This window comes from Harpia harpyja, chromosome 19 (genome assembly GCF_026419915.1).
Source record: "Harpia harpyja isolate bHarHar1 chromosome 19, bHarHar1 primary haplotype, whole genome shotgun sequence".
NCBI lineage: Eukaryota > Metazoa > Chordata > Aves > Accipitriformes > Accipitridae > Harpia > Harpia harpyja.
Window position 1 is genome coordinate 12,898,190 of NC_068958.1, and position 20,535 is coordinate 12,918,724.

The 20,535-nt window shown below is 62.0% G+C and overlaps 2 protein-coding genes across 6 annotated transcripts; one reads left to right on the forward strand and one right to left on the reverse strand.

The window, feature by feature from the left end:
• Positions 1–1,396: 1,396 nt before the first annotated feature.
• MAMDC4 (MAM domain containing 4) lies at positions 1,397–14,139 on the forward strand. 5 transcript variants are annotated; one of them, XM_052815026.1, is made up of 28 exons: positions 3,256–3,678; positions 3,963–4,136; positions 4,341–4,466; positions 4,746–4,891; positions 5,034–5,118; positions 5,359–5,487; positions 5,766–5,912; positions 6,112–6,206; positions 6,493–6,651; positions 7,247–7,331; positions 7,781–7,930; positions 8,083–8,190; positions 8,403–8,534; positions 8,850–8,980; positions 9,083–9,188; positions 9,504–9,620; positions 9,858–9,992; positions 10,107–10,237; positions 10,315–10,531; positions 10,898–11,035; positions 11,146–11,267; positions 11,376–11,466; positions 11,761–11,907; positions 12,202–12,336; positions 12,614–12,741; positions 12,836–12,950; positions 13,078–13,253; positions 13,834–14,139. In XM_052815026.1, the coding sequence occupies exons 1-28, from the start codon at positions 3,411–3,413 to the stop codon at positions 13,879–13,881; spliced, it is 3,741 nt and encodes a 1,246-aa protein (XP_052670986.1). In that variant the 5' UTR covers positions 3,256–3,410; the 3' UTR covers positions 13,882–14,139. The 5 variants fall into 5 exon arrangements, with proteins under 5 accessions (XP_052670983.1, XP_052670986.1, XP_052670985.1 ...); XM_052815023.1 differs by adding an exon at positions 1,397–2,917 and having other exon boundaries at positions 3,565–3,678; positions 4,341–4,891; positions 9,083–9,620; XM_052815025.1 differs by having other exon boundaries at positions 4,341–4,891.
• A 1,232-nt stretch (positions 14,140–15,371) lies between these two features.
• Positions 15,372–19,054, reverse strand: EDF1 (endothelial differentiation related factor 1). Its single transcript, XM_052815074.1, has 5 exons — positions 18,891–19,054; positions 18,654–18,705; positions 17,242–17,402; positions 16,518–16,611; positions 15,372–15,935 (listed from the first exon to the last, which is right to left on the reverse strand). Exons 1-5 carry the CDS (start codon positions 18,966–18,968, stop codon positions 15,874–15,876), a joined length of 447 nt encoding a protein of 148 aa, XP_052671034.1. The 5' UTR covers positions 18,969–19,054; the 3' UTR covers positions 15,372–15,873.
• Between the last annotated feature and the right edge of the window lie 1,481 nt (positions 19,055–20,535).

Below are 20,535 nucleotides of genomic sequence, written 5' to 3' on the forward strand. Positions count from 1 at the left end.
CTGCCCACTTTGCCTGCTGCTGCCTCCCTGCCTTCCTTTCTTGCCATCAGGGATGTGGGTTACCTAGATAGGAGACGGTTCCTCTGTGCCTGGAGCCATGCAGCATTATCATGACCTGCTGAAGCTCAGACCCTGTGCCTGGTGTTCTGCCCCAAACTCAAAACATAGGTCATGATCATGGGCCAGGCTGGGGTTGCAGGGCCCACTGCCCGGCTGGTGGCTCGGGGCTGGAGCTGTGTCTCCTGCAGAGGATGGTGCCCACCAGCCTTGCAAGCTGGTGGAGGGGGAAGAAAGCTGGGGGCTGAGCCCATGTGCCCAGGACGTGCACAAGGTTGCACTGGGCCCACTCGAGAAAAACAGCTCCACTGTGCCTAGACCTTACCACCTGCAAGGAGTTGATCATCTCCCCTGTGCTGGGATGAATGTCACCCAACAGTCACGCATGCACTGGACACTGGTGGCTGTTAGGTGGGGGCTGAGTGCCTTGCATTGGTCGCACAGAGGAGCGCAGCTTCCCTTCAAGTCACTGAATCACAGAGCTTGGAGGCACCTCTGGAGGTGTGCAGTCCATTCCCCTGCCCCAGCAGGGCCAGCTCCAGCAGGTTGCTCGGGGCTGTGCCCAGGTGGGTTTGGGGCATCTCCACAGATTCAGACCCCACAGCAGCCTGGGCACCCGGCTCTGGTTTTGATGACCCTCACAGGAAAAAAGGTTTTTCTTAAGATTAAGTGGTGGTTCATGTTCTTGCTTTGTTCTCCTTGTCTCTCGTCCCTTCATGGGGCACTCGCTGCTCAGAAGAAGCTGGCTCCTTCCCTCCGCTCCTTCCTGTCAGGTCTTCATAGACATGGGTGACATCCCCGTGCCTTCTCTCCTCCAGACTGAGCAGCTCCAGCTCCCTCAGCCTCTCCTCGTGGGAAGTCCAGTCCCTTCATCGTCACGGCCTCTAGCTAGATCTGTGCCAGTATGCCCACATCTCTTGTACTGGGCGCCCAGCATCCATCCCCCTGTGTCTCCCCAGTGCAGAGGGGAGGGATCAGACCTGCTGGAGATGCTCTGCCTATGGCACCCAGGAGGCCAGTGGCTGCTTTGCCGGAGGCTGCAGTGCTGGCTTGTGGTCAGCTTGGTGCCTGCCAGGTCTCCAGGCAGCAGGGGAAGGGCAGGGCTCCTGCCTGCAGGTGCTGCCAGCCCCAGGGTGCCCAGGCTGGGAGGGTGCTGGGTTTCTGGCCTCCATCGGTCCTGGCACATGCTGGGGGAAGGAGCCGAACCCTGCGTTTTACTGCCCTGATGCAATCGCGCTGCAATCTGCTGTCCAAGGCCATCGGCTAGGAGGGGAGAAAACTGCGCTCAGCCTTCAGCAACAGGGGCCCAGGGGCCCGTCTCCAGGCACAGGGGCTGCTGGCAGCAGAGGCAGGAGGGCTCCCCTGGGACAGTGCCACCCCCCATGAGCCCTGGCAGCAGCTTCCCCTGCCCAGGTGGGGAAACTGAGGCAGGGGCAGTGGTTGCCATCACCAGGCAGCGCCGGTGGTGCCGTGGGGGGCTCTGGCTGCCGAGCCATGCTCCTTCCAGGCTGTGAACAGCCCTTCCTGGGGCTCTGCTGGGGTTGTTCTGTCCCAGGAGTGACCTGGTTGTGGCCCTAGAGCTGTCCCCCTTTGCCCTGTGGCAGTTATGAGCTGGGTGCTGAGATGCTTCTGCCAGCTGGAGCAGTGCAGGCAGGGGTGAGGGCTGGCTCCTGCTGATGACACCTCTGGGTCCCCAGGGCCAGGGGCTGCCTGCTGGGGCTGGGGAAGAGGGCAAGGGCTGGAGAGAGGCTGTCAAGAGCCTGGTGAAGGAGCACTGCAGGCAGCCTGCCAGGCTCTGCGCTGGCCTGGGCACCCTCCCAAGGCGGCTGCTGCACAGACTGCATGTGGCAGCGGGAGCACAGGGCTGCCAAGCTGCTCTGCCCAGACTGGGCAAGCTGAGACCCCCCTCCTCCCTACCATCTGCATGTCCCTGGGGACTGCCCTGGCGGGTTGCTGGGGCTGGGGTGCACTGGAGCCCCAGCTTTTGGCAAGGACAGCTCAGCTGAGTGCTGGGACAGGCTGCTCCTCCTGTCTGTCCCTGCCTCCTCTCCCAGCCTGTCCCAAGTCTCCAGAGAGCCAGAGTTTTGTTCTGAATTCAAAGACCCAAAATTTTTATGGCTAAACCCCCTAGGTCCTAAGGATCCCTGCCTGCTGCAACTCACCATTGCCTGGGTGCATCATGACCCATTTATATCTTTCCTGCCTTGGGGTCACTCCTTGCATTCCATTCCCACTGCCCCCCCAGCACAGCTGCCCTCCCTGGCCAGGGTGCACCCCACTGCCAGCCTGTGCCTTGCACCCAAAGACTGTGCCCTGCAGCCAGAGGCTCTCCCACTGCTCTTTATTCTCAGGGGTGCCAGCTTCTCTCCCGGGGCTGGCAGCATCGCCAGCTCGTCAGGAAGAAGTGGCCTTTTCCCTCTCTGAGCTGCTGTGTGCCACTGGGCTGTGCTAGCTGGCCCCATCCCAGTCAGAGCAGCATCCAGCATCTTGTCCTGGTTGGAAAAGGGGGGCTGAAGAAGGGGGGGTTGGTGGGGAAGAGCAGCCGAAGGTCTCCTGGGGATGCACAGCTGCCAGCTCACCACCTGTGATGCTGGCAGTGGTGCTAGGCAGCAGGACCATGGGTGACCTGTCCCAGCCTGGTGAACCGCCTCACCATAAACCCTGCTGCCGGGGCTGGGAAGCAGATAACGGCAGGGCTGAAGTCCAACGGGGCAGGTCCCCGGGAGCAGATTCCAGCCCTGGGCTCACGGCGTGGCGTCCCTTGACGGCCCCGTGCCTCTCCCGGCTCCATTTTACTGTTGCTGCAGCCCGGAGGCTGAGATGGCCAGGCCAGTGGTGCTCACCCTCCTGCTGCTGCTGGGTGAGCTCTCTGCCGATACGGGGGTCACACTGTGGGGAGGGAAGGGGGAAGGGGCTCCGTCCCTCCCCGGCGGGGGCTGCCATGGGGATAGCTGCTTCCCCAGCTCTGGGGGGGGGTGTGTGTGAGCTGTTCTGGGGGGGGCTGGGGCAGGTACAGCCCAGCAAAACACTCTTTGGGCTCCACCAGCAAAGATCAGCCCCGGATTCCCCAGGGCAAGCTAGTGCCAGAGCCACCATTGCCGATGGCTTTGCTCAGCATGGGAAGGAAAATGCCCAAACTTTCCTGTTTCCCCCAAAACAAAGGCTGAGACTCGGAGCAGGAGTGTGATATACCAGGCTGGAGGGTCAGTGCCCCAGCCCTGGCAGGCTCTGGCACCCCAAGGGTGCGCGGGAGCCGGGCTGGCAGTGGGAGATGGCAAAGCAGGAGATGTGGGAGTTGTGGGGTGTCAGGGCAGCAGTGGGGGGTCCCATCCAAGGGGCAATGCTAAAGGACGATGCCACTGAGAGCTCAGCGCATCCCCCAGCAGGGTCCCAAACCAGGGAGCCCAGACGAATGTCACCTGCAGGACACGTGTGCTCTCTGTCACTTGCCACGGGCACCATGCCCAGATCCTCGCGGTCTTTTCAGCCCCGTTGTCTCTCCCATAGCTGGGACCATCCTCCCCAGCGGGTCCATGGTTGTCAACAGCTGCAGGAGTGCAGCCGAGCAGCTCTGCAACTTCATCTGTGACTGCAGCAACTGCTCTGATGAGAATCAGTGTGGTGGGTACCCGGCCCCCCCAGCCCCGCAGCCCCACTCCCCGGCCCTGCTCCTGGGGCGAGAGCAGGTGATGGAGCTGGGGGCCTTGTGGGTGCAGGTCCCCAGGGTGGGCCTAGGCGCCTTGGGGTGGGTGCAGGTGCCCAGGCTGGACGCAGGTCCTCTAGGGGGGTGCGGGACCCCAGGATGGCTACAGGACCCCAGGGTATGGGTGCAGGTCCCCCAGGGTGGGTGCAGGTCCCCCAGGGTGGACCCAGCCTGCCCTGACACCCCATCCGCCCACCCTCAGGGTACCTGCGGGGCTCGGCGGTGCTGGGCACCCCATTCACCTGTGATTTTGAGGAAGGCGACTGTGGCTGGCAGGACGTGAGCACCTCGGCTTACAGATGGGTGCGGGGCCGGGCCAGCCTGGCCACGTGGGGCACAGGGCCCCACTCAGACCACACCGTGGGCACCGACTTGGGTAAGTGGGGGCTGCTTGGCTGGTGAGTGGGGTCCAGGCACCCACAGCACTGCACCTTTGCGTCATGGGTACCCTGAAGCCAGGGTAGGCTTGTAGGGTGCGGTGGATGGAGCAGACCCATGGTGGGGCAGGAGCGGTGCCAGCCGCAGCTCTGGTGCCATCCCATGGGGCTGCAGCCCCTGCTCTGCTCTCTGCCCTCCCCAGGGTGGTTCATGGTGACCGTGTCCCCCCCGGCAAAGACCATGGCCACAGCCTGGCTCAGGTCACCAGTGATGCGGGAAGCAGCTGCCACGTGCGAGATCAGGGCCTGGTACCACCTCTCAGGAAGCGGTGAGGGTGCCCATGGTGGGCACGGATGGGCCTCAGGGTACCAGACACGGGGAAGTGATGATGGGGGGGCAGTGGGGAGGGCTGGGGTCATCTGCCCCCATGGCAGGGACAGAGCCACCGGCACCTCAACGTGGGTCCTTGCCATCCTGCTCGCCTCTTCCATGCTCTGCAAGCAGAGCTGGCGGGACCCAGGGGTCCCGGCTCTGGTCCCCAGAGCTGGTGGGGTGCAGTTCGTCCCCATGCCCAGTGCCAAGGGCCATGTTTTGGGGCTCCCTGCAGGGCTCAACCAGACGGAGCGGCCGCTGCTGCGCTTGGCCATGGCATACAAGGATGAGGTGGTGGGGCTGTGGCAGAGCCCCGAGCGTGGAGGCGAGGGCTGGCACCAGCTGGTCGCCTACCCAGGCCGGATTGCAGAGCGGTTCCAGGTGAGACAGGGCAGTGTCGGTACCTGGGCATCGTCCTCGCAAGCTGGGGCCAGAGGAGCCAGGTGATGCACCAGGAGCCGAGGATGCCCTGGCAGCTCAGGCAGATGCTCAGCTCATGCCATCCTCGTCCTCTCATCGGCAGCTCATCTTCTCCCTGACACAACCGCCCACGTGCGGGGCAGAGCTGGCGCTCGATGACATCGTCTTCAGGAACTGCGGCTTGCAGGGTGAGTCCCTCATCTGCTGGGATGAGACGGGAGCAGGGATCCCTGGGGGAATTGGTTTGGGCTTTGCACCCCGGGGGGGCTCTCCTGCTGCCCGCTGTTTCTTGCCCTGGCCAGAGCGTGGGGCAGGCAGTGAAAGCCTGTCCCTCGAGCAACACCAGGGAAGAGTGCGAAGGGAGCCCAGCATGTGCTGGCATCCCTGCGGGGCCAGCCATTTGCTGAGGGCGTGTCCCACCACCCCAGAGCCCGGGCAGCAGGTCTGTGGGGCGGAGGAGAGCCGCTGCAGCCGGGGCTTCTGCCTGGCACAACACCGCTTCTGTGATGGCACCGATGACTGTGGAGACGGATCGGACGAGGATGCAACGTGGTGCAGTGAGCAACCCTGGCCCTGGGGAGGGGGTCCTGCCCACCAGTCTGCTGACCACACGGATGGGCTAAGGGTCTGCCCTGGTGGGGGACAGCCAGGCTATGGGGCTGGCAGGGGTTACCCCAGCTCTGCCGCACGGCTGTGCAATTGGAGGGGCAAAATCACCCCAAGGGTTTTGCGGAGGAGTGGCATCAGCCAAGCCCATTGCAGGGACCTCCCTGTTGGGGGGAGGGCTGGGATCCCCCAGTCCCTGGGTCAATCTGCTCTGCCTCCCTCCCTGCAGAGTCCTTCACTCTCTGCTCCTTTGAGCAAAATCTCTGCAGCTGGGAGGTGGCGGCTGGGCAGCCGGCGTGGGAGAGAAACACGAGCCTGAACCTGGGGACCGCATACGGTATCCCCACCCGGGACCACAGCAATAACAGCAGGGCAGGTACGTGGCTGGGCACCGGCACCCCAGAGGAGTCCCACAGCAGGTCCCTGGGGCATCACTGGTCCTGGGGAAGACGTGTCATCCGGCCCCTGGAGCAACACGCACCTGGGCTTAGCTTAAGGCTGTGCTGGGAAAACAGTGTCTTGCACCTGCACGCCCAACCTGGCACCACTCAGCCCCTTCCTGACATCTCCTGCAGGTTTTTTCCTCCATGTGGGCAGCACCTCAGCCATGGGGGCCAGCAGCCCGGCCCGGCTCAGCAGTCCCACTTTCCAGGCCACCAACTCCTGCTCCGTGAGTCACAGCCAGGACCCTGTGTCACAGCCTGTGTGGGCATGGTGGTGGTGGGGCACGGGGTCCCCAGCTGTGGGGCTGGGGCTGCAGTTGGCCCTTTGCTGGGGATAAGCAGTGGGTTTTTGAGGGTGGTTTGCTTGCAACTGTGGTGCCTGTTGGAAGGTCTGAGCTCCTCCAGCCCACCTTTGTGAGCATCCCGTGAGGCAGCAGCCATGCCATGGGGTGCAGGGGGGCTGCATGCCCCTGCCCTGGGGCTTCAGGGCTCGCTCCCCACCCCCATCCCCAGCTCGTGCTGTACTGCCACCTCCACGGCTCGGCCACCAGCAGCCTCAGCATCTCCTACGTGACCAACTCCACCAAGCACCTGGTGAGGGAGAGGACGGGGGACCTGGGCAGCTGCTGGGTCCGGGAGAGAGTGGACTTCAACACAACAGAGAGCTTCAAGGTGGGCTGGTGCCATGCTGGGGCAAGCTGGCCTGCCTGTGGGGCGAGGGGCACAGGGCCACCCCCAGTATGCACCCATGGGATCAGGGCTGAACTTGGAACTGGAGACCAGAGCTGAGCCTCTGGTGCTGGCATGTGCCACCCTCGTGTCCCTATGCCCACACCTCCAAATCCCCCTACCAGTCCGCCCAGCCCAGGGACTACACCACTGGAAAGCATGGGGGTGGGGTGTCTTCAGCCATGTCCTGTCCCCCATGGCCACCCACACAACCCAACCCCCTACCAGCTGGCCCTGGAGGGCACCCCCAACAGCCCCCCTGGGCAGCCACAGGCCATGGCTGTGTGCAGGGACAACACCATCACCCCAAGACCACTGTGGCCCTGCCAGCCCACCCTGTGCACCCCTTCCAGCTGCAGCATCACCCCTACTCCCACCGAGCCCCTTCCTAGGGGAAGCACATGTCAACCGATCACAGGAGCTGGGTTTCCCCTGTCCTGCAGCTCCCCAGTGTCCCCCCTGCCCAGCACCATTGCCTGGCCCCTCCATATCGTGCAAGACCCCATGTTGATGTTGCCGGCATGGTGCTTCCCTGCAGGTGCTGATCGAGGGGGTGACTGGCAGCATGGGGACTGTGGCCATCGATGACCTGATCCTGTCTCCGGGCTGTGTGCAGGAGCAGGGTGAGCCACAGGACAGCCATCCCCCACCCCTGCTCCGGTGTGGGCAGTGGTCCTCAGGTGTCTGTCCCCATGGCACCATCCCTAAAGGACCCACCGCAGGGTCTGCCCATCCCTCTGCTCATCGTGGTGACATCCTGGGTGCAGAATGGCAAGCACTTGCCCTGGGGCCCACAGCCTGGGTTGCCTGGGGTCCTTGTCCTGCAGCTGTGACGCTCCATTCCCTGCACCAAAACCTCCTGCCCGAGCCAAGTCACACAGGCAGTTCTCACCAACCCCCTTGGTCCCCTTTGTCTGGTGGCAGGAGGCAGGGCAGGGCAGGGATGGGCTGGGGGAAATGGAGAGCCAGGGAGATGCTCAGGGACAGGGGACTGCGGCTTGAAGGGGTGATGCTGATGATGCTGCCTGGCCCTCTCACCGCTGCTCTCCGTCCCGGGGTGTTTTGCCATCAGAGAAGCCTTTGACCACACTGCTGAACCAGGTGGGTGCCGGACCCTGCGCAGCTGAGGAGGTGGCCTGCGACAGCGGGGGCTGCATCGCCACAGAGCTGGCCTGCGACTTCGCCGAGACGTGTGCCGATGGCTCCGATGAGAAGCGCTGCGGTGAGAGCCACAGGCGGGCACCGGGCACCCCGGTAGCCAGGAGGTGGAGGGGACACAGGCATGCCTTGGCTGGCACGGCCGGGGGACGCGGGTGCCTGCGCAGCCCCCGGGAAGCACGGTGGCCTGGCAGGGCTGAGCCTGAGTTTTTGCAGGAGCAACCACCTTCGAGGCGGGGGCTGGGGGCTGGCACGATGTCAGTGTGGGGCAGCTGCGCTGGGGTGTGCAGAGGGCCACTGAGCCTGCCGACACCGTCCTCATAGGTGAGGCTGTTCCCACCACCGAGACAATGGTCTGTGGTCCCCAGCGCCGTGGGAGCTCCCAGGGTGCAGGGACCCCTGCTCCCACCCGGCTGGGGTGGATGGGTGCCACTGCAACATGGGTGGCAGTGATGCCCAGGCAGGGTGCTGGGCTGGGGGTGCTGCCAGGGATGCGGGGCCCCTGCCCCAACCTCTCAGGGTATTTCCATGCCCAGGGGCTTTCCTGGCCCTCCAGGCAGGAGAAGGACAAATGGTGGCTGCTGCGAGGGCGCGCACGCCGCTGCTGGGCCCCTCCGGCCCCGCCTGTGCCATGGAGATGAGCTACCGCATCCACAGCAGCCCCCAAGGTAACACCCCTGCCCGGCCCCGGGGTGCCCTGCCTGTTCCCTGCCCTCCCCCCCCCCCCAGTTATCCCTGGGGTGCCCTGCCCACTCCCTGACCCACCCTGGCACAGGGCAGAGCCCCCCACGCCTGCCTGCCTGCCTTTGCTGCCTCTCCCAGCCCCGCTCTGCCCCGTTACACTGTCCTGGACCCAGGGTGTCCCTGTCGCCACCTCTGTCCCCTGTGACTGTGGGCTGCGTGGGTGCAGGGGCCACGAGGGGCTCCAGCAGGCGGCCAGGGGCTGCCGGTGCCTGCAGACTCTGCACCGCTTCTCGTGCCAGGCTTCCTCACCATCAGCGTAGTGGATCACACCACTGGCATCACCCACCTGGCCTGGCACATGCAGGGGCACGGCGGCACAGCCGGGGGACGTGTCCATGTCCCACTGGGAGAAAGGACCCGACCCTTCCAGGTGTGCCCGGGGGCACAGGGACCAGCCTGGTTGGCTGCCAGCAGGGCAGTACCAGTGCTGCCAGGCACCCTGGGCTCACTGCCACCGCCACACTGCCCCCAGGTCGAGCTGCTGGGGCTGGTGGATCTGCAAGACTCGGCGAGCGCCGCGATCGATAACGTGACATTTGTGCAGTGCCACCTTGACATGGTGCCGCCGGGGGCCACGGGTATGGCCAGCGGCGCGTGGGCAGGGAGGACGGCCATGGGCAGGAGGGCACCCTGGCCCCCCTGCCCGCAGAGATGGGTAATGCTCCCATGGGGGCTGCCTGGTGACTGTCACCCTGTCCCCAGCCCAGGGACAGGACCATGGTGCAGAAGCCCTAGGGTCAGGGCTGAGCACGCATCCAGTCCCAGGACATCTGCATGGGGTGAACCTGGGGAGTGGGGCAGGGGAGCAGAGGAAAAGGGACATTTGGGGGACCCATTTGCTTTTGGGGTACCTTATCCCCACTCCCTCACCACTGTCACCTCTCTCCGGCCAGCGCTGTCCTGCAACTTCGAGAGGGGCATGTGCGGCTGGTACCAGGATCAATCCAGTGACTTCAAATGGGTCCGTGGCACAGGGCAGGGGCAGGGCTCCGACCACACTACCGGCTTGGGTAAGGGGCTGGCTCCTCTCCTGGGGACCCTGGGCAGCCCAGGGCACCCCACAGCCTCTTGTCCCAAGGGCTGAGATGCGCCCTGCACTCCAAGCAGCTCCATGCCTGCAGGGCGAGCTCGGCTGGGGCAGCCTGGGGGCACCCGGATCCAGGACTGGGGTGCGGGTGATGCGGGCACAGCTCAGAGCACCCATCCGTGTCCGTGTCCCCTCCACCCTGGCTGTCCCCAACACTCAGGCTACTTCATGGCCGTGGACCCCACCGCGCCGTGGAGCCGTGGGCAGAGGGCACAGCTTGTCACCTATCGCCAGGAGCCCATTGCCGCCCCGCACTGCCTCTCCTTCTGGTACCGCCTGGCCGGCCCACAGATTGGTATGCAGCCCCATGGCATCCTCCTGGGGATGCCCCAGCCGGGCTGTGCTCCCCTGGGGACAGCGGGGTCCCCAAGGGGTGCAGGATGGCTGCCTGAGGCTACCCTCTGCCCAGGCACCCTAAACCTCAAGCTGCAGCTGGAAGGAGTGGAGGAGACGGTGCTATGGACCCGACGGGGGACCCAGGGCAGTGTTTGGCACCGGGGATGGGCAACGCTGCCTGCCACGGGCCGGCGGCAGTACCGGGTGAGGACTGGGTCCCCACCGTGCCACCAGGTGCCAGCAGGATGCAGGGCTGTCTGACACCGCTCTCTTGGTGGCAGGTAGCCTTCGAGGCTCTGCGGGATGGGTTCCTGGGGGACATGGCGCTGGACGACCTGGCGCTGACAGCGGGGCCCTGTGGGGCTGAGCTCTCCTGCTCCTTCGAGGCGGGTGCCTGCGGGCTGGCAGCCAGTGGGCAGCGCACCTGGCTGCGGCAGAGCAATGGCACTGGCACCACTGCCGGCCCTCCGGCTGACCACACCACCGGCACTGCCACAGGTACCAGGGCCATGGCTTCCTGGGGCTCTGGGGGAGCCCTGCTGCCTGCCCTGAGTGTCCTGCCTGCCCTGAGTGCCATTCCTGTCCTCCATGCCAGCCCTGCCTACCTGCCCTGTATCCTGCCTGCCCTATATCCTGCTTGCCTTCCCTGCCCTGCCCATCTGCCTTGAGTCCTGCCTGCCCTGCCCAGGATGTGCAGAGGGCAGTACTGTACATGGCTCCCCAACCCTGGGGCTTCCCCAAACCCAGAGTCTCCAAGCCCCAGGACTCCCCAACCTGGGGGGGATCCCCAGCCCCAGTGGTCCCCTGGTGCTCCCCCCAGCAGGGCTGGGCAGGGGTCACGGCGCAGGGGCTTCTCTCCCCCAGGCCATTATATGGTGGTGAGCACGGGCAGGGACTCCCTGCCTGCAGGGCACGCAGCTGCCCTCACCTCCCAGCCCTACCGGCCCTCTGCACCTGCCCAGTGCCTGGCCTTCTGGTACCAGCTGAGCGGCAGGACCCCAGGTGAGCACCGAGACCCTCCCTGAGGCCCCTGGCGGCACCTCTGGATGGGGGGGGGGTCCCCTGCACGGCACGGCCCCGGACCCCTGCTCCATGGTGGGTGCCCTGGGCAGGCTTCCTCGGGGTCTTTGTGGAGCAGAGTGGGGTGCGGAGGAAGGTGATGGGCATAAGCACCATGGAGGGGGATGCCTGGCACCGCGGCCACGTCACTGTCCGGCCGGATGGGGACTGGCAGGTGAGACGGTGCCGGGGACCTCTCGGCCAGGAAGGGGACAGGCTGTGGGTGATGAGGGGTGCACGGCAGCTGCCAACCTCAGTGTGCCACCCTGCCCGCCTCCGGCAGGCAATATTCGAGGCGGTGGGAGCTGGGGGCAACCACGGGTACATCGCGCTGGATGACCTGCATGTGTCGGACGGAGCCTGCCCCGAGCCAGGTGAGAGCCTGTGCCATGGGGGCACTGGGGACCGGACGGAGGGGGACGGGGCACCCCAAGGGGGCACGCAGCCGTGGGGATGAGGACAGTCTGTCCCATCCATCATGGCTCTGCCGTGGCCACTGGGCACCCTGCTCCTGCCCTGAGCTTGGCCTGGCCCAAAGCTGGGGGTGGTGGGGAGGGGACTGGGGGCTTCCCCCCCACCCCGGGTGCCCCACCTCCCACCAGGCTGCGCAGGGCAGTGGGTGCCTGCAGTACTGGGTGCGTCACAGCCCCCCCCTCCTTTCCTCCCAGCGTCCTGTGACTTCGAGCGGGACATGTGCGGCTGGAGCAGCCCCCTAGACCCCCACCTGCACAGCTTTGCCTGGGGCTGGAAGAGCGGGGTGCCCCTTGCCAAGTACCCCAGCCCTGAGCAGGATCACACCCTGGGCACAAGGAACGGTAGGAAACACCCATCACTCCCAGGGCACCCTGGCATGGCCAGAGGAAGAGGAGCTGGGGATGGATGGGGGGACATTCATGGGTGACATCCCAGGGGGGGCCTGGCTCCACAGCATCCCTGTCCCCTCCTCACCTGAGAGGGCCTACTCCGTCCCAAAAGCAGTGAGGAGCGGGGCTGGGGGGGGGGCACGCAATCCTCCAGGCACTGCTCTGGGCATTTTGGGTGGGGGAGCAGGACGCACAGGGTGGGCTGCACAACTGGGGACACCCTGCACTCTGTCCGTGCCCATCCAGGTCACTACGTGCACTTTGACACCAGTGTGCTGGGCCCAGGGGGCACCACTGCCCGGCTGGAGAGCCAGCATCTGCCTGCTGCTGCCGACTCCTGCCTGCAGTTCTGGTACCACATGGACATCCCGGAGCACCTCTGTAAGCGCTGCAGGGGCAGGGAGGAGGTGCTGTCCCTGGGGAGGTGTCATGAGCCCATGATAGGAGCGAGGGGCTCAGTCAGGGGCTGAAAACCCCCTCCCCACCCGTGGGACCATGGACACTCTGGTTCAGCTCTGGCCAGGCAGTGGGGATGGCCCATTCCTGCTGGGTGCTGCCATCCCAGCAGAGGATGGCACGTCTGGGAGGGCTTGGAGGTTCTTGGGGGGCCTCCAGACAGCCGTTGATGTCGGGGTGCCTGTTCCCCACCACGTTGCAGCCTGTGGGGAGCTGCGGGTGATGCTGCACAGCGTGGCGGGGCAACGCACAGTGTGGACCATGGTGGGGCACCGGAGCCAGGGCTGGCGGGGCGGTGTGGTGCCTGTGCGGAGCCCCAGCGAGTTCCAGGTGAGCGAGGCCACCCTGGGGTGCAAGGTACCCTCTGGGGATGCAGGGTGCCCTCCCCATGCATCACCCCCCGAGATCCCATCTTCCCCTGCAGATCATCTTTGAGGTCACCACACGGAGGTGGCCAATAGAGGGGACAGTGGCGCTGGACGACATCGTGTACAGCACTGGGAGGGGCTGCCATTCCAGCCAGGAGGTGCCAATGGAAGGTGCGGAGCAGGTTCTGGCTGTCAAAAGTTGACACAGTGCCAGTCAGGGTGCTGGCGCTGAGGCTGGGGCTGGAGCCAGCTCTCCTGGGCAGGGGGTTGAGCCTGGCAGCATCTCCTCTCCCTGCAGAGAAATCCTCTGGCAGCTTTGTGGCAGAGGTGGTGCTTGGTCTTCTCCTGGCTGTCATCACCCTGGCACTGGTGGCTGCCGGAGGCTGGTACTGGCTGAAGCGGCGAGGGCTGGTGAGCGCAACGCCAGCGGAGAGCAACACTCCGCAGGGCTTCGACAACATCACTTTTCGAGATGTAAGGACAGGGGTGAAGGGCTTTCCCGCTTGCCCCCAACCGTGCCAAAACAGCATTTTCCTGAAGGTTCAGCAAATCCCGGTGGGCTCCCCCTGAGCCCGCACTCTGCCAACACATCAGGGAGGTGCAAAGGTCTTTGCCTCTTATCTGGTTGCTGGCAAACGAGTGACCCTGGGCTGTAGGACTGACCTAGAAATGCTGCTGCTGCCGTCAGGCAGTCGCTCCAGAAAGAGCTGAGGCTGCGATCCTCCTCCGCAGAGCCCTGCAGGGAGCGGGTTGTGCAAACATTGCTCATCCTCTTCAAGCCAGCAACTCAAAACCATGAGAGGCAGCTTAACCCACAGTTTGCTTTGATGGGTTTGGTGCCACATAGTCCCCAGCAGAGCCACTGGCCCCAGGACTGACCCCAAAAGAGGACGTGGGGCCCCCCGGGTGCGCTGAGGGGTTTGGTTCTTCTGCTGGGGTCACGGTGGGCCGGCACGCACGTTCTCCCCTCTGCAGCCTGGAAGAAGTCCTTGTATTTCAAATTAGACACAGCCTACGTTTATTGTAACTGATTCCCGTTCACCTTTCTTTACAGGACAAGGTCATTATATCTCCAGTGCCAAAAGAAGGGGATGAGAATTGAAATAATAAGCCAACAGCAGTAATTGCCTCCTCACGCCTGCGAGGCATATGCGGGGCAGAGCATCCCTCCAGCAAGACCTCACACTCCAGCAGCCGCCTCCGGCCCTCAGCATATGACATCAGGGAGCTGCCACGGGCGCTCACCCCGGGGCGCTGGCCCCACAGAGGGACGTGCTGCTGCCTCCAGTACCTCCAAGCGCTCAGGAAAAGCAATTTTGTCTTTTGTAACATGAACTTTCTGCACCAAGATGTAGTGACATGCCCGTGCTTTGACAGGTGCTGTCAGCAGGAGTTTCTTGCAGCGGCCATCCTCATCCAAACAGGGTCCTGAACGTGGAAGGGGGCAAAGCATGCAGTCCTGGCCCCCCCCAGGCTGGGCAGATCCGTGGGTGCTGCATGGGGCATGAGCCCCTTCCCACATCCAGGATTAAGCACAAGAGCTCCCAGGACACAGAGCCACCATGGGGATGAAGCCCAGTGCTTCTGGCTGGTTTGGGGGGGGGGGTGGGTTGGGGAAGGTAGAGAGGTGGCCCGGAGGGCAGGGAGCAGCGTGGGGAGCACCACGCAGCACAGCTGAGGGCAGAGAGCAGCTCTGACCCCCCTATAGCCCACCTACTGCAGGACTGCCCACGCACCTTTCAAGGGCTCTTGATAATTTGCATTTAAATGTCATTGGGAAAAAGAAAAATGTTCCTGAGGTGCGGGCTGGGCTCAGGGCCCAGGTGCCCATACCCGCACCCAGGCCACCCTGAGCCCAGGACACCTCTCTTCCCCCCCAGCTTTCAAAACTTAATTTAATACTGTGCAACTCCTAAGCAGCCCATGGCCAAACCTGCCACCCAAGTACCACAGCCAACAGACCCGTTCAGCCTCTGCACGGGCGAGCAGGCCATCAGGGATCCTGCTCTCCTCAAGCCCCCACGCTGGTCCGGAGGGGATCAGGGCATCCTGCTTTCCCAGTTTGTGATCAAAGCCCGTTTTTCCTCTCGCCCTGCTGCGGACAGCTCTCCCTTCAGCTCTGTCCCACTTAGGTTATGCCACAGTCACACTGAGTGCCATCCCTACAGCTCCACCACAGCACTGTCCTGGCAGCACCCTGCAGGAACGAGCCCCCCAGCAAAGCTGTGCTGGTGGGAGCTGGGTAAGGGCGGAGGAGAGAGGTAAGGAGGGCTCAGGCTTCATACAAATGCCCGACTGAGTGTCTCCACATCCACCTTGCTCTGTAGAACTCCACAGAGACTCCACTCACCTCCGCACAAGATAAAACCACAGCATTGATTTCATCTCTGGGCTGCAAGCCAAAGCTGCAGTCCTCACTGACAGGGAAGGGAGCAGAGCAGCCAGGAAGGCTGTGACAGCCCCGGCCATTACCCCCGAACACTCCAGGTAGTCCCATTAATTATGCTTCCAGAAGGAAGAGGGTGCTGCAGCTCCAGTCACACCCAACCACAACATTTACTACTGGCTGGTAAACACACAGCAACTACCCTGTGCAACTGAAGGGTATCAAACTTTATTATAGATCTCTTTAAAACAGGCTGGAAGGAACAAACAAAAATGTCACTGTGATGCAGTGACTGAGTCATCATTTCAAATGCAGACACTGATCAAGCCCCAACTCTCCCAAATTATTTATATATAATATAACCCACCCATCCCCCAAATTGTTCCAATTAAATGATGACATTTCAGACCACCCCTGTCTTAACATTAGCTGCTTCTAAACACCAAGACGCACATGTTTTCTGGCAAATCAATGCGGTATTTTTGGGGGTTTAGTTCCTCAATCTCTGGAAAGGAGGAAGGAAAAACAAAATCAGGAAAATCGCTTCTTTAAGGTTGCCTTTTTACAGCAGGTACAGATTCAGCAGATTTCCCCCCCAAAGCAAGTCTGAAACCCTCTTGTTCAGCTTGGCAATACAAAGATTCTGGTGGCTAAGGAGAACCAGCCAGACAAGATCAGTCTGAACAAACTGATTTCGAGGCTTTGTTGTCATTTCCCTTTGGGGCCGGTTTCCAGCGGTTTTCCAATATCCTTCCCACGCAGTTTAAGGCCTGGAATAAGACAATGGAGACGACCACCATCAGCTGCCATCAACACTCGATCATTCACCCAATAACTATTTCCTCAAATTTTTGCTATAAGGAAGAAAACATCCAAAAGAGGGCAGGGGAACCAGAGTTAGGGAGAATCCTACTTCAGTTTCTAGGAGCACCAGACCAGTTTCAGCCAAAGCTCCAATTCTTGCTTGCACTCCAACTATCTTCCTAGAAAACAGTATCTGAACCAGCCTAGGAGAGTAACATCAACACTAGTGGCTGGAAGATAACTTTCCCAAGTATAATCACGCCTTCATGGGTCTCACTGATTTTGAGGGGGACAGCATACAGGGGTGGTCCCCAGGGCATGGTCACATGCATGAAGATGAAGAACAAAGGAGAACAAGAGCTCCGAGTTCTGGTTTCAGTCAGCAGATCCGAGTTTTATCAGAACACAGCTTAATGACACCACACCCACAATAACCTACAGCCAGCAACTGTTCCTGACATGGAAAATGTAAATGTCTTAAACCAAATCATCCCTCCTAGGCACTGAAAACATTGTCATTACTTTTGAAGTCTCCTTTCTTAACTTACCAATGGCTCTTTCGATCTTGCCCATAACCTGGTTATTGGGGATTGCTCTTCCTGATTCATAGTCAGCAATAACTTGTGGTTTTTCATTGATTTTCTAAAAAGAGAGGATGCGTCTCAAACACTGGCTCCATACACAGCAAACACTCAGCACCAACCTGCCCCGTACTCACACAGATAACAGCCTCTAATTATGCCAGGATTGGAAGACAATGTGCTACTTCCAGGCTTACTCCACCATGACTATAACCTCCCTCCACTATTTGAGTGGCACAATGACGGTGACACCCATCCTGGACAGACTTCTACTTCCCTCAGCCTCCCAGGAGGAGTAGTAACACTATGTATTGCTGTTCCTTAAGACAGCAGTGAGCTTCTGAACACTGCGTCAGGCCCAGATGGTACAAAAAACCTCACATCAGTGCCGAGTTGATGGCAGGAGAGAGGAAAAAAAAAGCCTACCAGCTCACCAGCTGCAGCAACGCTCCATCTCCAAGCAGGTGTTCAAGGGCTGCACAGATAAACCCTTAAAACATTTCCTAGATAACTAATGTTGCCTGGAGATCAGACATCAGAGACGTTGCGTTCACCAAACTTCCTGCTCATGATACCATCCCACTGCAGCTGCCCATGAGGGGACAGGAAAAGTGTCCACCTTCGCCTCGAGGTGCCTAGACCTGCCTCAGGAGAGTGGGAGCACAGGCCAGTGGGCCCTGGCCATACTCACTGTGGCCAAGTCCTTCTGCGTCATGCCCTTGCTCTGTCGGCCCTGCTGGATCACTTTGCCCACCTCCAGGGGAACTCTGTCATGGTGCAGCTCTTCTGTTTCTCGGTCGAGCTTGGCTGTGTTCTTTGTAATAAAGTGTTGTTTGTTTTGGCCTGCTGCCCCTATCATTCAAAGCAAGAACAAAAAAAAAAAAAACAAAAAAACCCAGCAAGGACAAACAACAAAACAAGGCTCAGAGCTGTGCCAAAAAGTATCAAAGTGCTTTTTCTAAGTACTCAGCTGCCCAGGGTCCCAGGGAGCTTTCAAGATTTCAACATGCCAACATCAGCACTGATTGCAACTGGATCCTGCCCGTCAGAGCCCATGTTATCTTAATCCTGTTAATGCTGATGTCTAAACGCAGCCATGCAGAGCCCTCCCCTTTCTCTACTTCACATCTGAACTTCACTCCAGATAGGCAAGATCTTGCTGTTGCTTGGGGATTTAACATTCAAACTTCCCTCCAGACATGCATGTTTCTGCTACAGTGTGGGAGGGGTTCATATTTGAACTTGAACCGTGTTTGCTCAGGTATGAGGCAGCATCAATAAGTGGCTTTTAATCAATTCTCTGATGCCTTTTATAAGTAAACTCTAACTGTACTTAGCTTTGCTGAAAGCCCAAGGTTCAAAAACATGCTATTTATTTTGTCTCATTTCAGTTACAGTATTCAAGTAATAGTTTGAATCCTTTCTCTCACATTAGTCTCTGACACTCAGTCTCTTGACAAAGCTGACTAAACCTCGTCCAAGCATCAGTTATTTATTTATTTCCAACCATCATAATCTCATCCCTACGGTGAGAGAACCTGAGAATTTACATTGGACAGGAAACAGGGAATTTGTAAAGAGCAACACCCCAGGAAGATAAGCAGTCACTGAAATCCTTACGCATATGTTGTCAACAAGAGAAATAAGTTTCAAAATTAAGTTTTGTGATCATGAAAGCTCTCCCGAGCGCTCTTCAGACACCAGCCAGAGCTCACCTCTGGGCAACCAGAAACTCGGAGCCGGCTACAGGAGAGCACTCCCTGCTTCCCCAGGGTGCTGCCCACCCCCTCCCCCCGTCGGGTGCCTGGCCGTTCTCAAGTCTATGCGGCCCCAGTTAGGACGACCTTTGCCTTAGCTTGGGGGTGCTGCCTTCTGCCCCCATACCCCACCCCCCCCTCCCCGCCCTTCCAGGCGACCGCCTTCAAGAGCGACTCGGTGGGGCGGGCCAGGGGGGCAGGCAGGCCTCGCGTGGGCTGGGACGGGGTCCTCGCACCGCACCGCACCGCACCGCTGCCAGGGAACCGGCGCCCGCCGGGCCGGGCTCCCCGGGCCTCCCCTCCGCCGCCGCCGGCTGTCTAAGGAGCCAGGGCGCGGGATACCCACACTTCTTGGAGGTCTCCACGTCCTCTCCGCGCCGCTGGGCCGCCAGGATCGCCTGGGGAGAGTAAAGGTGCCGAGGTGAGCGCTCCGCTACCTGGAGTCGCCCCCTCAGCATCAGCCGGGCCCTGCCGCAGGCTCGCCCGGGCCTCGGCCGCACCAGGCCCAAGCCTAGGCCCAGGCCCAGACCCAGACCCAAGCCCAGGCCGCTCCGCTGCTCCCCGTCACGAGCCACCCGCTGACCTGCTTGGACTTGGCCTGGGCCGCGCTAGGGCCCTTCTTGCGCAGCACCGTGACCGTGTCCCAGTCGCTCTCCGCCATGGCACCGGCACCGACCCCGCCCGCCGCCGCGCGCCTCCGCCCGGGGCCGCGCCCGCCGCTCAGGGGGGCACAGCCCAACGGCCGCCCCTCCAGAGGCGGGGCCGGCCGCCGTGCCCGCCGATAGGGCGGCGCGCACGCCCTTCAGGAAAGGCGGCCTCTCATTAGCGGGGAGAGGCGCGATATCGCAGCGGGCGGGGCCTCGGGCTCCTCAGTGGACTTCGGCATAATAGCGATCCAGGGGTGACGCTGTTGCTCACAATAGGCACAGAAACCTAGCAATCAGCCTCCTCGCTATTCGATTGGCTAGTCCACGCCAGGGTGGAGGCGGGCGGGCACGCGCCTGTGCACTCTGACAGGCTGCTGTTACTGCCAATAACCCGGTGCCCAGAAGGGGACTGGCTTAGTCCTCGGCGCTGTCAGAATGGCTGACCAATAGCCGCGCCCGGCTGGGCAGAGCCGGGCATGCTCCGTGGCGGCGGCGGTGGTTCGCGGTGGGCCGCAGTGGCTGCCTCAGCTGCCCTGGCTCACCGCCGCTCCCCGCGGCCTTGGCCGCCTGCATCGGTTCCCGGACGCCCCCGGGGCGAGGGAGGGCGGCGTGGGGCCTGCCCCGTGCCTCAGCGCAGGGCGGATTCCCACTCCCCGCGTGCCCGGGGAGGGGGGCTTCCCCTCGGGCCTCTCGCAAGGCGGGGGGCGGCGGGAGTCCCGCTCCCCGGCCCTCGGGTGCCGGTCACCGCTCGGCGGAAAAATTTCCCCGGTTTGTGTCCGTTTCGCGGGAAACCCGCGTAAGGCGGCGGGTGAGGGGAGAGCTGCACCTCGGGGAGGTGCCAGCGTCCTGGCTCCTTCAGCTGGGAGAGAATAAAATCCCTCAGCTCCGCGTCTGAATCACCCGGAAAGTTCTGCAGTAAAGGCGGGAAAACCCCGAGCCGCTGGCTGTCGTCATTTCTGGAATCGGGCGCGGGAGTTAACGGTCCTCGGCGGCGTCGGTGTTTTTGTGGGTCCTCCTTGCAGCAGCATGCGGGAGGAGCAGCTGGTTCCCAGGTCGCGGGTGATCTGGGCATCGCTTGGACATCGGGCGCCCTTGGGGGGTCACCCCTCCGCGCAGTCGGCCCGCGGCCTCTGTCACCGCGACGCGCTTGGCCCCGGCTGCCCGGGAGACTTGGGAGTGAGCCGTTTTGGGACGTGGCAGCGGAACGTTAAGGAGGTGCGTTACTCGGTGTTGCTAGACCTGCTCCTCTGGCTGTGCTGTGGCCGCTGGGGTGTTGCAACTGCGGGTTTATTCGGAGCAGCCCCGGTGGTGCCTGTCCCACAGCTGGTGCAGCCGGTGAGGCCTTGCTGACGGTCTCCTGCCTCTTTAGGAACAGCATGTCCTGCCCTTGCACTGCTGCTAGGGTCACGGTGGGTTCTGGAAACGGAGAAGGGGTTTTTCCTTGCCAAATTACATCAGCCGGCCAAGAACCTTAGCAATGTAGAGGGTTTCGTGTTTGCTTTCCCAGACAAGTGCAGCCGTACCGGGAAAAGGGACGTTGCAGTGGAGTGAGTGATGCGGTGCCAGCACAGACATGAGTAT

Bases quoted from the DNA above. Each gene is read 5' to 3' on its own strand.
- MAMDC4 (XM_052815022.1), top strand. From the start codon at position 3,411: ATGCCACTGAGAGCTCAGCGCATCCCCCAGCAGGGTCCCAAACCAGGG. The intron at 5,119-5,358 runs GTGAGTCCCTCA...CCACCACCCCAG, and splicing joins CAGGAACTGCGGCTTGCAGG to AGCCCGGGCAGCAGGTCTGT. The intron at 10,238-10,314 runs GTGAGGACTGGG...TCTTGGTGGCAG, and splicing joins CGGGCCGGCGGCAGTACCGG to GTAGCCTTCGAGGCTCTGCG.
- EDF1 (XM_052815074.1), bottom strand. From the start codon at position 18,968: ATGGCGGAGAGCGACTGGGACACGGTCACGGTGCTGCGCAAGAAGGGC. The intron at 17,403-18,653 runs GTGGGTATCCCG...TTTGAATGATAG, and splicing joins CGTGGAGACCTCCAAGAAGT to GGGCAGCAGGCCAAAACAAA. The intron at 16,612-17,241 runs GTGAGTATGGCC...CTCTCTTTTTAG, and splicing joins CGCAGAAGGACTTGGCCACA to AAAATCAATGAAAAACCACA.